Genomic DNA, 14760 nt, shown 5'->3' on the forward strand with positions numbered 1-14760 from the left:
TTTGAACTGCTCCAGTTCGGTGTTGGGGCACGGAGCAAGGCAACGGCAATAGGATCAGGAACCTAGAAACATCTGGAGAATTGATGCCTGGTATCTGAAACCCGGTCAAGGCGGGTATGAGCACATCACCTTGTCCGCAAGTGGGAAACTGGAGGCGATCGTCGTTTGCGCTGATTCTCCGTAGACCACTGTACACCTGAGCCTCGTTCTGTGTCGATCAGCATGAGCCTCTGCTTCTGGTCCAGCCACGAGCAATCATGCTGCAGCGGAGTTTCGATCGTCGAATTGTATGCATTGAATCCTTCTTACGTTAATTAGGTAATGCATGCTGCCGCTGAGACGTGGAGGCACTGTGGACCAGGTGGACTGGTACGTCGAGGGGATAGTCGAACGACCGCGGGGTCACGACATCGTTGGAGGGGACAAAAACTCACTCGGCATTTTGGCAGGGTGGGAATTTCTGAGAGGACGCCGCTGTTGTATCGAGCACTGGACTTTTTTTGGAATTTTGAGAGAATGTTTGGTTTGATGGCAGTCGAAGTTCAATGTTGAGTTTGAGAGGGAGAGGTGTGGATTCCTAAGGATTTGGTTGTGCTTGTATGGGGTTCTGTACACGACATTGAGGTGCGTGACGTTCTTCGTTGTCAATGGGGAATGTTCATGTTGATGAGATGGTGAATTTAGAACTGGTGTCAAATGTGCTAGTCGAGGAGAGATGTTTAATCGTGGTTAGATTATTGTGTCACCTTTCCAGGCTCAGGCTGCTGTAGCTTCGAGATTTTGACTACAGTCGACTGCTACTAGTTGTGGATTTCAAAGAAGAAAATATCTTATCGGTGTACAAGATTCTATTGTCAAGAAAAGGATTAATCCAGTTGATTTTGCTTGTGCACTTGTACGTGCTACTCGCCGCAACGAAGTGAGAAAATTTATTTTGCAATCTACGGAATTGGACTTCAATCCAGTGTATCCAGTATTGAAGCCTTGTTCAGTGTAACGCACGATGTAAGTTATGGTTACAATGAGTTCGTGCCGTGGTAAAGATACTGTCTGTAGGGGGGTGCGCTGTATGTTAGGGACTTCAAGCTTTTGACTTCATTCTCTTAGCGGTCGGATCATTACCCATATAAAGTAGGCGAAACATGTGCATTTTTGCTTTGTCTTTAGAGACGGAATCAATGTGTCGGCTGTATCATGATACTCGATCTCATGAAATGCTAAGTTTGTAGAAACTTCTTAAGCATTCCATTGCTGATTGGTGATTTGTGTAGTTCAGAATATTGAATTATCACCTTCATACTATTCAGGGCTCGTCTCAGCACGTGTTTTGCGGTTTGCAGAAGGCTCATCGTCTTTGGTGGAACTTGGTTTGATGTGCATGGTTATAGAAACTGAGCTTGGTGTGACTTAACAGGTTTTAAAACCATTGAGGTATTTTGTTTAGGATTTTTAGTTTGCATGGGTCTGAAATCGCGCGTAGTTACAATTTAGAGTTGCTACTTTCAAAACGTGCTGTTGTGGTCGAGAGCATCAGAGTGGATTGGAGGGGAGTTGAGATCTTTAGTCATCACTTCAATCGGTTTTTGATAGCGTAATTGTTTCATTGAAGGGCAGCAATAGTTGATTGCGGCAATGGAGGTCAGCGACTGCTCGGTACAGCCAATAATTTGTTTATGGAATGGTCTCTATGTTACTCCTCACTCTCTTTCATTTGACGAATTGTACCTATTTGTCTTTGTTGGGGGTTTAGTTTGCTTTCTTTGAAGAATGAGAGAAATAGGAGAAACAACTGAAGAGTGATTCTTTCTTTTGTGTGCAATCGAGTTGCTGAAGGCTATCTAAGCACTCGTGTTTGCGGCAATAACGTAGTAGTTCATACATCGCTTATTTTTTACATTTTTCTCTGTGGACTAACTTGCCATATCCTTTGTTTTTTATTTGGACTTTCAACTTTTCGAACATGTTTGCTGTGTGCAGAGTGGAGTTTGAACGTGGATCGGTCTTTATAGGATAATGGCGGAATTTTTAAAAGCATCTAGTACGACCCGTTCGCTTTATATTACAACATACAGGAAGCGAAGAATTCCTTTACCTTTTTCCCTTTGTAGAACCTTTCATAGAAGCCGTTCAGTAAATTCTTTGGACTTAAAAAGCTTCCACAGATATTCAGATCGAAGATTTCCAAGAATCGTTCGAAGATGCACAAGCTACACAACTCAACTACCCCCTATGTCATCCACTAGGTCCGAAGAATGGCTCGCAGCTGCAACCATGCCGTCTCATTCGTCATCAAACTTAAAATCCTTGCCTACAGAACATTTGAGCGATTCATCAGCTCAATGGTTGCTATCGAGAGAGTCAACATTGTCTGCTATGGCTCATACCCTGCTGAATTCTCTGTTAGAACCAAAGATTAGATGAAGAGAATTATTTTCATTTGATTGGTTATAAGTTTCATAAAGTGAATACATATTCATTGAATGGTGGAATGTGAATGTGGGGTATTTGGACTAGGGTGTTCTCAGGAGCAGACAGTGATGATGTTCGCTTAGTTGTTCAGCATGTTGTTCGCGAGCGGCCAGTGTCAACGCTAATGGGCGTTGGCTGGGGCTAGGGTGCCAACTTGTTGACCAAGTATCTGGGTGAAGAAGCAGGTTCCACTCGTATGGTGGCTGCTATAGACATTTCCAATCCTTTCGATTACGAGCAATCTTCAATGCATCTAGGCGCACAACATGGTGAAAAACTCGACCGTATGATGGCAAAAGGTCTAGTGAGCATTCTTGAGGCAAACAAGGTACTTGTGATTATTATTAACCTCTCGTTGATACTTATTTAGCAATTTTTATGTTTAGTGCTTAATTTTGAGCTTATTTTGTGCAGGTGCTTTTTATGAGGGAAAATAAAGGCTTCGACTTGAGAAAGGCTTCGACATCCTCCACAGTTCGTGAGTTTGATGCAGCCATATTAAGAGTAACGTATGGCTTTAATACGTTAGAGGAGTTTTATACTGCTGCAGGTTCTGCAAGATACATCAGTACTGTCCAAGTCCCTCTCCTTTTTATCCAGGTAAGCCGGATCAGCACTGTTCGAGTCTAACTTATTTTAAATGTGTTTTGAAGGCAGTCATGAAGCTGATTTCCACTTAGAAAAAAAATTATTTTGTAAATATGGACGTCCAATGGTTATTATAGTCATACACGTGGGGTTCTAGATTGTAGCTTTGCAATAGTACTATTCTATGTTATGCGTTCCTAACTTTTACAAGTGTGCATACCTTTACTAATCTTGATTGATGCATTGACGTTCTACTCCACATTTCTCTGATTTGCTAATTGCGAAGGCATACAATAATATGTAGGTAGCACGGATTTCTATTCAGACGTTTGTGCCCATTTCGTGGTTAAAGTCGTCCTGAATGGTGTTTATAATGTTGTTGATTTGAACGCAGAGAGAGGATGATTCAAAGCCAGTGACTTCCATTCCTCGCCTTGTTCTTGAAAAGAATCCATACATCACTGCTCTTGCACAGATTCCAGTAGTTAATTTATCCTCTTTCAAGGGAGTTGTACGAGAACCTGGAAGTACATCAAGACATGACTGGAGTTATAACGTTGCATTCGAGGTTAGGTTAATATTCCTCTGTGGATCAAGTGATTGTTTTATCATAATTATGTTCATGAGCTCAAAACTTCACAAATTTGAAAGTTTGATTGCGTCGTATGGATTTCAGTTTGGTTCTGTGTTTAATTTTAAGTTTTCTCGACTGACACCTTCGTATAAGGTTGGTTTGACTTAAATGACAGTGGTTAGCAGCAGTGAAAGTGGCGTTGCTGAAGGGCCAACATCCACTTTTACATAGACACTCGTAATAACTCTGGAAGCGAATCGCCAGCAAGAGAGCAACCAGGTATGCCAGACAGTATATCCATCGAAGGAAAACATTTGAAAATGGAAACGTCTGTTGAAGGCAAGGTCCCTGCTCACTCCATAGTGGGATCTATTTAAGGGATAAAAGCGAGTTGGGGATACATTGTTGCATTTGGTTCCAGTTTGCTAGTCTTTATCATGGAGTACTTCTCTAAATACATGATTGACATTATTTGGTAATACTGCACTGTGAATAGGCTTAGTGTCACCGATTCTAAACGCTGAACACTAATCATTAAACTTAAAAAATTCTACGAACGTCTCTAACACTGAATGTTAATAAAACACTAGGTTAGAACAAGGCTATTCAAAGGGACAGTAAGGCACTTTATGAACAGGGTCACGTATAGAGTGATTCATTGTGACATTGTTGTTCATGGCACTCAAGCTCATGAACAGTGTGTTCATCCGTTGGTTGTATTTCCGTAAAATTAGTGTTTCACTCATTCAACTGATTCTTTTCTATGTTTTCAGCATTGGAAGATGAAAGCGTAGTTGAGGAAAAAGATGAAATTAAACCCATTCATGAAAAGAGAGCGTCGCAGATTGTCAAAGCGAAAAAGGCTGGAGAAATTAAACCAATGAAGAAGAGGGATGATGCTGGAACAACTGATAGAGAAAATTTAGTTTCAGGGACGGTGAGCACTACTAAAGAGGCGGAGACCGCCTCCCAAGGCTCGGAAACCACTCCTCTAGAGGTAGAGAGAATCCTTTCAAAAGAGCAGGACACCACGCCGAAGGTTGAGAATACCCCCTCAGTGGACGACAGCACTTCTCCAGACGAAGGATCCGAAACAGGTGCTGAACCGATCCAAATGCGTGCAGCAGCTAAGAGTATTATCAATGTGTTGGACATCATCATGCCTGATACATTATCGGACGAAAAGAAAGAAAAGGTGAATTTTGTCTTATAGAACACCAATTTTGTTTGGATTGAGTGGGAATTAGGGGATATGTGACTATGATTTCTTTTTAGGAGCTGAAAAACGTGTTGCGAATAGCGGAACTTTGGTCTTTTTGTAACTTGAAACATTTATCTTTAGCTTCTCTAACATAATGCACCCTCGTTTCTGAAGCATGATTGAACATTCATCCACAACTTCTTAACGATTTAGACGATTGCCCATTTCTCTGTTAAAGTGATTTCTAAGAATTATTGTGTTCTTGAAGCCAATCATTTACCTCAAAGTGCGAAGTCTATGCAAGTAATAGACCTTGGTCTCAATGGAAGTGGAACTATCAGCACAATAGTGCATACTGATAGAATTATTTCATGTGCACTGGTGCAGGTGTTAACTGCTGTAGGAGAAGGGGAGACTATTTTGACAGCATTGCAGGAAGCTGTGCCTGAGGATGTGCGAGGGAATATGGCAACAGCAGTAACAGGGGCTGTGCAAGCAAGAATTCCTAGTTTTAATCTGGTTGGGTTTGGTAAGCGCATGCCGCCGAGCCTTCTTCTGGGGTTCATTGATAGCATCAAGAAAAATCTACAACAGTTTCTGATAGAAAGAGAGAATCCATCCCCATTGCTCCACTTTCACCTATGGATAGTTCGACTTCCGGGGAGGACGGTGATATTCACAGTACACCGGCGACATCAGGCAAAACGGTTGATGGTAATGGGCTTACAAATCCAGTGCAATCTAATACTGAAGCCGAGAAGGCGGATACAACAGGTTAAGGCATCCTTACATTCGCTTCAAAAACCTTGCCTTGCATTACCTGTTCTTTGAAACTCGTTGAACTAGTGTGCACAGGATTTTGTGCGGGGTTGTTGATAGCTCAATTTTTATTATTAGAAAGCGTGATGCTACGTATTAAATCATGCATGAATGAGACTCAGCAGTGGCATGTATTTTCTTTTGTGTACTCTACTCTCTATGTGTACTCAGGCTTGCATCACGAATGTATTGCTTTAATATGAACAGGTTTTGATTGGAGGAAAATGAAAAAGTTGAGGATTTAATTTCTGATGTCTAATGCAGAGAGGGGAGGCAATGCATTTAAACAAGAAGACAAGAACCAGTCTGGTGGTCGAAAAGATTCGAAAGAAGATGCTTTGAATGACTCCAAAGTGTTGAAGTTAGAGGAGCCCAATGATAGCATGGAAACCAAATCATTGGGTGGAAAGCGTGATGGAATAGTAGATAAACAGGAAGGACTTGAGCAAGGGCATAATATAAAGGATGGAGCAGGAAAGACCCCAATTATCGAAAATGGTCGGAAAGAAGATAATGAGCAAAGCGATAGTGCGGGCAGTAATGGCAGCACGAATGAAAATGAAAAGACTAGAACTTCTGAAGAAAGTCATCTTGGGTCTGTTACATCTGACTCTGCGGCAGTAACTGCTCCGCCTCAACCTACACCAACTTCGAGCCCTGAAAACAGCGCCCCTCTTGACCTACCTACACATTCCCAAACAGGAGTGACACCTCCATTGGACATGGGATCAGCGCTTGAAGCTCTTACAGATTTTGATGACTCCACACAAGTGGCTGTGAGTAATGTTTTTGGACTTGCCGAGAACATTCTGGAGAAGCTAGAGCAAGAACAGAAAGGAGATGTTTATGATGCTTCTGCTGATGCACAGGTAGACTCTGCTGATCAGAAAAAGGAAACTGACCGCAGGAATGGGAAGGAAGAACACGGCAGTAAGGAAAACAACGACAAAGGAAATGGTAAGGAAGACGACTGTAGTACTGTCGATAGTGGCTCTCTTATTTCCGAGCACAATGAGAAAGATGGAGTAGCAAAGACAATAGCTAAAGCTACCATTGACTCGAAGAGTGTTGGTGGAAAGAACGAGCTCAGCAGTCATGAGAGCACTACAGAAATCTGCTACAGGTGGGGTTGACAAGAAGCAAATGGGAATGAAGTAAGAAAAGATGAAGAAAACCATGGATGCCTTTGAAATGACCAATAAACCAAAGGACGACAAGAAGGATTTGGGGACGATTTTATTCTCGAAGTTATTGAACCCAGTATTAGATTCAAGGACTCAGTCTAAAGTTATGTTCATTCAGAACGTAGGTAATTATACTTTGGTGATGACAGTGTTGAAGGATCAACCTCCTAAGGTAAAAACTGATGACATTTTACTAAGCACGAATGGCACAGCCTTCAATTACAAGGATACTTTTAAAGAGCTGAAAGGATCAGAAACTCAACGTAGTAATCAATATATGAAGGAAGCAGATTCTGCTGGGCCAGGTTTAAGGAAAATTACCATCAAGCAGATGTCAGAAGAAGTTGACGACATAGGAAAATCAAAGGGATATGTTAGTACTCTGGGAGCGAATGAGAATCATAGTAAGCGAACTATAGATATCAAGAAAGCGAAGACTCCAAACTTGGTAGAAAGTACGGTGAAGGACGCTCTGGAATTTGAGCTGCTTCGGAGGTTGAGAATCGCAGGAATAGAGTCTCTGGGAATTATTTAGACCAAGAGGTCTAAAAGATAACCAATTCAGTGGCTGACGCAGCTCAAGGGTGGAAGATGAAGCCCATTTCCAACGAAGCTTTTAGAAACGCTGTGGGAGGTAACCGCAAATTGGGCGGGCTGGTTCCTCTTGTAATGTTAGTAGGCGTGATTATGGCTCTTCTAGGTGTTGTGTATTTGATTGTTACTGGCAAACAGCGGAATGCACAAGAAGAAAAGAACCAAGTGATGATGAAAACTTGGAAGAGGAAGAAGAGATCAGTGGTACTGATAGTGATTATTCTTTGCGGGTCAAAGCAAAATCATCTGCCGCAGATGCTTTAGCTTTGAGTGCAAAACGTAACAGCGAAATTCCATCAAGTGGATCTTTCGAGTTGAGGGAAGACCCTGAAGTGGTGACGACAGAGACTATGGAAATTGATGCTGCTGGTTAAAACGGACATAGCTCAGAAGCTGAAGGAATGTCCAACGATGTTTGGGACAGAGCCAAGAGCAAGAATCAAGGGAAAGTGATGGGCATGATGGCAGCAGCCATGAGCGGTGGAGCCACAATGGCTGGAATCAATGTGTCGAATGAATGTAGCGCAGTAGAAGATTCAGATGGTGGTGGTGGTGAGAAAAATAGTAAGAGGACTGGAACTGAGGATGAGAAGGCAGGTACTATTTTCAGCGTTCATCCCTTAGCCGAAAAGGCAATGTCAGTGGCAGCGCCAGTGGCACCTCACAACGGCGATGGGAAGGTTGATCATGAAAGGTATGTAACTAAAATCGAGGTTTGCATCATTTTTTTTGAAGAGCTGTATACTAATCATCACGGGTATTATGCATGAGAAGTTTTTTCTCCTATCAATCTGTGTCTAACTTTTTCTTTAACCTTAACTATAACCTGCACTACTACCAAATTGCGATTTGTAACATTTTCATGACTTGTCGCCCAGGCTGGTGGCAATGCTAGCAAAACTTGACAGAAGGTTGGTCTTCTTCGATTTATTGGAAAAGTTGCTCTTTTACTGGGTGGCCCGAGGGGTGCAATGAGCCTCACTGATCGTCGTCTCGGTTTTTTGCAATTGATAAGCGTCCATTACATTTGAGGTGCTCTTTCATACACTTACCAAGCATCTATTCTTGAAAAAATCGAGCCTTCATTCCGACTGTAGTAGTTATGCAGAACTTTCTGTATAGAATTGCCAAAATTTCTGATTTTTTTTGCTGTACCCTAATAATCATGATAGTTCCAATTTATTTTTTTGCTAATTCGTGCTGACGAGGCATTAGTGTCCCTTGTTTGACAGGCTTCTTGTCTTTTCTGCACTTATTGTATTGCTCTGGTCTCCTGTATTAATACCCGTCTTACCATCATTGTTACATCAATGGGCTACGAAATCGCCAGGCGGTGTTGTTGGTGCTGCTTCTGTGGTTGACCTGTATAGGGCCATTCTTATTCTTGTTACGATTTGGGGGAGGCGAGTTCGTGGTTTTAGTAAACCCCTTGTACATTATGGTCTTCGTTTCTGGTCAAAACGAAAGGTATTGCCTGTGCAATCAAGTTCTACATCTTTTCAATTAATTATGTTTTCATGCAATTTTACGTACATTTTATTCATCTAACAATTATTTTTTCATGTTTTAGGTCAAAGATTGGGGCTGGGGGTTAGCCTTAGGTAGTGGATTAGTATTATTTTTGCATAGTACAAATTTCATATTGGGCTACGTGCAAATCAATTGGGGGGCATTGCTTGCTACAAATCCCATGATGCAAGGTAAACCTCGCGGGGGAACTTGTTTAATTCTACATATCTTGAGTTCGTTTACTCTGAAGGATTCTTTTTTCTCATTCTCTGATTTGATGCTTCGTTTGAATACAGCAAATTGGGGCTCTTGTGCTAAGCAAGGTAGTGTTGGGATATTCTTATTTACCGCTGCAAAAGTAATCAAGCTTGTGGGACAAGCGGTTGGAATTTGACTGGCGGTGTCCCTTGTAGAGGAAACTCTATTCAGAGCGTGGTTACAAGAGGAGATTGCTGTTGATCTGGGATTTCATACTGCAGTGTTCATATCGGCTGCTATTTTTGCGCTTGTTCACTGGTATGTAAAGCTTTTTATCTGGTCAGCCTCTAATTTCCGAGTACTATCTTCATCAGGATAATTACCTACACAAGCCAAGAATCAATTCAGCATCTACTCAAGTCCTATTTTTGTATTTCTTATTCATTTTGTGCTTGATGATCGTGCAGGTCATCTGCTACAATGCCAAGCCTTTGGTTTTTATCGGTGAGCTTAGCCGGTGCACGGTCGAAGATGAATCGTAGCTTGGCATTTCCAGCAGGATTCCATGTTGGCCTTGTGGCAATCAATTACGTTACGACTGCAGGAGAACTAGTTAAATACTTGCCTCATGGTCCCACCTGGTTCACAGGTGCACATATCGGAAATCCATTGGCTGGGACATGGGCACAGCCCAAATGGCAATACTGGCTGTCACCTTGTGTCCGCGTACTATCACTTGACCAAGTATTCATTTAAAAGAAGTTAGGCATGCAGCATAAGTTTTATGAACTCAACTGTAATATGAGTCGATGAGTCCCACAGAAGGATGCTCATAATTTTTTAGCTGGAATTTCTTAGACGTGGGACCATTTTGTACTAGAATACTAATTATTCTGACTGACAGCTAATTGGGAAAACGAAGGTTTTTGTTAATTCATTAAACTCTTTTCTGTAGTTACGAACTCGCTTTTCTGACGTTTTAATAAGCACCTTATCTGATAATGCTTTGTCTTGGGGCAAGCTGGAATAGTATCTCGTGTGTCGCATGCGCTCTCTAATTTACAGTTTGTAGAATTGTTGCTCCCATGGAATGTGATGATGATTCCTTCTGTGATATTACCAACGACTGGAATATCCTCTTCCACAAAGTCAAATATCATCACAGATGTGGGAAGTAAAATTGGAAGACTACTACATCCTTCTAAAATTGTCTCGACTTGGAATATTCAGCATACTCACTAATTGTGTTTATTACGGAGATTCAAATTAGAAAAACAAAGAAAAGTAAGAAAAATAAAAGGGCATTGTCACTAGTTTAATGTAACTTTCTCAATGTATATAGTACATACAATTATTTATAGAAGCTTGATGAAAATATGATTGGTATTGGAATTAAGGTACATTAGGAGAAGAAAATGGAATAGGTACAGAAGAAATATTATGTAGCCTCAATGCTGGATATTTTGAGGGATTTGGAATAGTTTCAATAATATAATTTACTTATATATGTACTTCACATATTACATTCAAAATGAAAAAAATAAGTTTGATGTACAAAACATGTTCTATTGCATGCAAAGTCTTAAACTTCAATTTGGCTTTAAAATAATTTTTGATGAGTCTTGAATCATAAGCATTACTATTTGAAATGTTTATATACTGCCCAGAAATTCAATTTGATATTCATTATGTTTTGCTTATAATTTCTTCCAAACGTGTTTTAACCAACGAATTGTAAAAAACTATTTTTTAATAGACGATAAAATAATTAAGGTGATTAAGTTTGTTGGGAGCATCAATTTTTTTTACAATAAGATAATATATATAAATAAATAAATAAATGATGATTCTTTCAGAATCACAATAAGAGGATTTTTCTTATATTAGTCTCTTCAAAAATTCAAGTCGTTTCTATTATTTCTGTTTTTTTTGTATGTGATTTTACCCCTTCTCAAAGATTTTTTCATGGGCAGCAGTTGTTTTAAGCTTTTTTATGATTAAAAACCCAGCAATGTTCACTTGACACTAATATAAAAAGTATAGAATTTTTTTGATTGCAAGCTAGTTGCACAATTTGTAATATTCTTTGTGTGTTTATCATGACATAAAAGGTGCATCAAATGAAATAATTAGCTGAAATAATTTTTGTATATAAATTTGGTATTGGATATCAATTGTCATCGTGTTATTATAAATATTATTATCATGTGATGGAAAATTAAACAGCCACTCAGACGAGAACCAAAGCACGGAGACATAATATCTCAATATCGAAATGCCACTTGTTCGACATGCACGGCAGGTACGCCACTTGTACACCGCGGCTCGGTTCCGAGCCTCCAAGAGCTCGGAGACTGGGGTTGTTGCCCAGATGAAGGATTTGCGGAGATCGCAATGACCGTCCTCGTTCAAAAATCCAAAGCTCGCGCTGCTTCCCGTGCTGCTTCAGCCAGCTCCGCGCATTTTGGATTCTCTCTGGAAGCTTGTGCGCGCGAGAGAGAGAGAGAGCGAGAGATGTATAAATTACGTCTTGTCAATGTTTTTAAAAGGCTTGTTTAGATTGACGACGTGGCTTAGAGAATCACTAGTTTTTGAAAACAGAGAAGGCTTCTGATACGTGAAGATGGGCTTGTTTCCATGGCAGACTGGCAGACTGGAGCCTCGCGCAGGGGTGAGATGTCTGGTTTCATTTCTCCATGTTTCTTAGATGATTCTTTGATATATATATATATATCGCTTTTTTTGCTGGACTACGTGAGAGTATCTGCTTTGAGCACGAGAATCTGATCTTATGGGGTTTGTTCGCATGTCGAATGCAATGTTTGTGTGTGGGTTTTCCTTCAGGGGAGAGGGCATGGGGCACATTCTACCGCAGAGCGTCACGGCACTGCAGAGGTCGGAGAGCAGAAGGTGGCGCTCATCCTCGGCGTGACAGGCATAGTGGGCAACTATCTGGCTTCGCTTCTTGCCAAGCCAGATTCCTACGGAGGGCCTTGGAAGGTGTATGGTGTGGCCCGTCGGCCCAGGCCGGAATGGGTCCCGTCCAATATAGAGTACATGCAGGTGGATCTTCTGGATAGACAGCAGACGTTGGCAAAGCTTGGAGCGTTGGAGGATGTCACCCATGTATTCTGGGTCACTTGGGTGCAAGGTAAAACGGAGGCGGAGAATATAGAGTTGAATAGCAGGCTGCTGCAGAACTCGATTGATGCTCTGCTTCCAAATGCCAAGAACTTGCAGCACATCGTATTGCAGACCGGTGGCAAGCAATACACCGGCCCTTTTGAGCTCGCGGGGAAAATCCAACCGTGCGAATCGCCATTTGTGGAAGACGTTCCGCGTCTTCCTTGCGACCAATTCTACCACAACCAGGAAGATATTGTGTTCGAAGCCGTCAAGCAGTCTGGTGGCCGACTTACGTACTCCATCCATCGACCTACGATCATATTCGGGTTCGCAGCTGGGAATTTGATGAACTTGGTGGGGACTTTGGCAGTCTATGCTCTAATTTGTAAGCAGGAAGGGAAGCCACTTGTATTTCCTGGCAACCAATTTACTTATGAACGTTTGTTTGATGCGTCGGATGCTGAGCTCATAGCTGAGCAAGAAATCTGGGCTTGCGTGGAACCGGCGGCTAAGAACCAAGCCCTTAACAGTTCCAACGGGGATGTGTTCAAATGGAAGAAGCTGTGGAGGCTTCTGGCGGATTATTTTGGAATGGAGGTTGGCGAGTATAATGGTAATTCAATTTTGCTTGATGAATTTATGAAAGGCAAAGAGGATATGTGGGACCAGGTTGTGAAGAAGTACAATCTAGAGCCTGTCAAGCTTAACGACATCGGCCACTGGTGGTTTGCGGATTTGATCCTGAACCAGTCTGCTGAAAACGTGAGCAGCATGAACAAGAGCAAGGAGCTCGGTTTTCTGGGCTGGCGCGACACGGAGAAGAGCTTCTTGTCAGTCCTGGACAAAATGAAGGCCAACAATTTGATTTCTTAAATTTTTATGCTTGTGTCTTTGTCCATCAACCTGTGGAAGAGAGCGTGTCGCGCTATTGTAATTGCTTCTCAGGTTTTTCTGCAGTCGACGGGTATGTAGATACGATGTGGATGCGTGTTGATAAGGTTCCTTGCGACGCTGTGTGTCACTTAGCGTTAAGTGAAACGCTTGATTCTAATTGCAGTGACACTATACATTTCCATGAGCTAAGACGATCGCCATAAAATGGCACGAAGTGTCTTTGACGATGCTGACATGTGCCTCCTAACCTGTTAACGGAAGTAGAATTTTCATCGCTGAGTAAAGTTTTATTGGTGTGTATGCAAGACCTCGAATAAAGCATATGCGATTGCCCACAGAGGGCTGGTGTATTTTCAGAGCCTTTTGCAGCATTTACATGAGAAGCTTATTTACAGCAAGTCTTGATCACATTAGACAGCTTTCTACACTGGGCGTGTCTTCAGCGCGAGCAGTGTCTCTCAAAGTGAACACAACATTGAACCTGCACATGTGAAATTGTATGTGTAATGTTTTTCGCTAATTTTCTGACAAGTCTGAAGCGTGATAAAATACAATTCTGAAAATTGTGCAATTTTCACTCTGGTCAGAATAATCGATAATTTACAATTCACATGGCAGTCCTCTAAACTGCAAGAATTAGAAGTCATCTGGGAATTCAGAGCAATGTGAAACTAACGTTCTTGTAATGTTATAGTATAAAGTAAATGATTGTCCTTGTAAAAACATAACCAAAATTCTCAAACCATATTTGAGTAAATCAACATGCTAGTTGATAAATATTCATATCCAATCTACGATAGCAATGCACTTCAGACACTACTATTAGCCTACAACTTTCCATGTATCTCTAGATATTGCAATTAAAAAGATCTCATAAACTATGATCGTCAAAGTTCTGTTGCCGGAACTGATTATACGTTGTTACCCCCCGCCGTTAATTCCGCTCTGATTATGAAGACTACGAGTCCGATGTTGCATCTCAGCCTGATAATGGTTTCCACCACCGAATTGCCCTACATGGTCAAGACCACGGGATTGATGGTGCGGATGATTACTATAGCCGGAATCTGCCATATGATCGAAACCGGGTTGATATTACTGTCCATATTGAGGGTATACAGAATGGCTTGTGTTTCCTAAGCGAGCATTCCTCGGCTGATCGAAACAGGGTTGGTACTCGTGTCCAAATTGTGAGTAACCAGAATGGCTAGTGTTTCCGTAACCGTCATTCCTAGTCTGATCAAAACCGGGTGGTGCTGTTGTCCATATTGTGGGTGAGCAGATTGGCTGGTGTTTTTGTAACCTTCATTCCTCGCCTGATCGAAACCTGGTTGGAATTGCTGCTCATCTTTTGGGTAAGCAGAATGGCACGTGTTCTCATAGCCGGTATTCCTTGACTGATCGGAATAGGGTTGGTATTGCTATCCAAATTGTGTGTAGCCAGAATGGCGAGTATTTCTGTAACTAGCATTCATAGCCTGATCGAAATTGAGTTGGTACTGCTATTTGTATTGTGGATAAGTAGATTGGATGGTGTTTCCAAAGCCGTCATTCTTCAACTGATTAAAATCGGGTTGGTATTGTTATCCATGTTGCCGTTGATC

At 41.5% G+C, this 14760-nt stretch overlaps 4 protein-coding genes across 17 annotated transcripts; all 4 read left to right on the forward strand.

Annotated features, from left to right (window-relative positions):
- Positions 1–153: 153 nt before the first annotated feature.
- LOC112274773 (embryogenesis-associated protein EMB8-like) lies at positions 154–4544 on the forward strand. 12 transcript variants are annotated; one of them, XM_090246175.1, is made up of 9 exons: positions 154–450; positions 755–1005; positions 1341–1431; positions 1610–1681; positions 1978–2797; positions 2884–3069; positions 3452–3625; positions 3807–3910; positions 4405–4544. In XM_090246175.1, exons 5-8 carry the CDS (start codon positions 2666–2668, stop codon positions 3870–3872), a joined length of 558 nt encoding a protein of 185 aa, XP_090102301.1. In that variant the 5' UTR covers positions 154–450; positions 755–1005; positions 1341–1431; positions 1610–1681; positions 1978–2665; the 3' UTR covers positions 3873–3910; positions 4405–4544. The 12 variants fall into 12 exon arrangements, with proteins under 12 accessions (XP_090102301.1, XP_090102300.1, XP_090102306.1 ...); XM_090246174.1 differs by having other exon boundaries at positions 1615–1681; XM_090246180.1 differs by having other exon boundaries at positions 755–1681; positions 1978–2243; positions 2515–2797.
- A 790-nt stretch (positions 4545–5334) lies between these two features.
- LOC141044303 (uncharacterized) lies at positions 5335–7590 on the forward strand. The gene is made up of 2 exons (XM_073530206.2): positions 5335–5606; positions 5916–7590. Exons 1-2 carry the CDS (start codon positions 5474–5476, stop codon positions 6782–6784), a joined length of 1002 nt encoding a protein of 333 aa, XP_073386307.1. The 5' UTR covers positions 5335–5473; the 3' UTR covers positions 6785–7590.
- Positions 7591–7770: 180 nt separating this feature from the next.
- On the forward strand, positions 7771–10156 carry LOC112274771 (uncharacterized). Of its 3 annotated transcripts, XM_090246181.1 has the most exons (6): positions 7771–8123; positions 8308–8461; positions 8662–8896; positions 9000–9129; positions 9235–9454; positions 9604–10156. In XM_090246181.1, exons 1-2 carry the CDS (start codon positions 7831–7833, stop codon positions 8402–8404), a joined length of 390 nt encoding a protein of 129 aa, XP_090102307.1. In that variant the 5' UTR covers positions 7771–7830; the 3' UTR covers positions 8405–8461; positions 8662–8896; positions 9000–9129; positions 9235–9454; positions 9604–10156. The 3 variants fall into 3 exon arrangements, with proteins under 3 accessions (XP_090102307.1, XP_024360283.2, XP_024360285.2); XM_024504515.3 differs by lacking the exon at positions 9000–9129; XM_024504517.3 differs by lacking the exon at positions 9000–9129 and having other exon boundaries at positions 8760–8896.
- A 1361-nt stretch (positions 10157–11517) lies between these two features.
- On the forward strand, positions 11518–13512 carry LOC112274793 (3-oxo-Delta(4,5)-steroid 5-beta-reductase). The gene is made up of 2 exons (XM_024504560.3): positions 11518–11807; positions 11981–13512. Exons 1-2 carry the CDS (start codon positions 11760–11762, stop codon positions 13133–13135), a joined length of 1203 nt encoding a protein of 400 aa, XP_024360328.1. The 5' UTR covers positions 11518–11759; the 3' UTR covers positions 13136–13512.
- The last annotated feature ends 1248 nt before the right edge of the window (positions 13513–14760 follow it).

This window comes from Physcomitrium patens, chromosome 22, assembly GCF_059467195.1.
Source record: "Physcomitrium patens ecotype Gransden chromosome 22, ASM5946719v1, whole genome shotgun sequence".
Taxonomy (NCBI): domain Eukaryota; kingdom Viridiplantae; phylum Streptophyta; class Bryopsida; order Funariales; family Funariaceae; genus Physcomitrium; species Physcomitrium patens.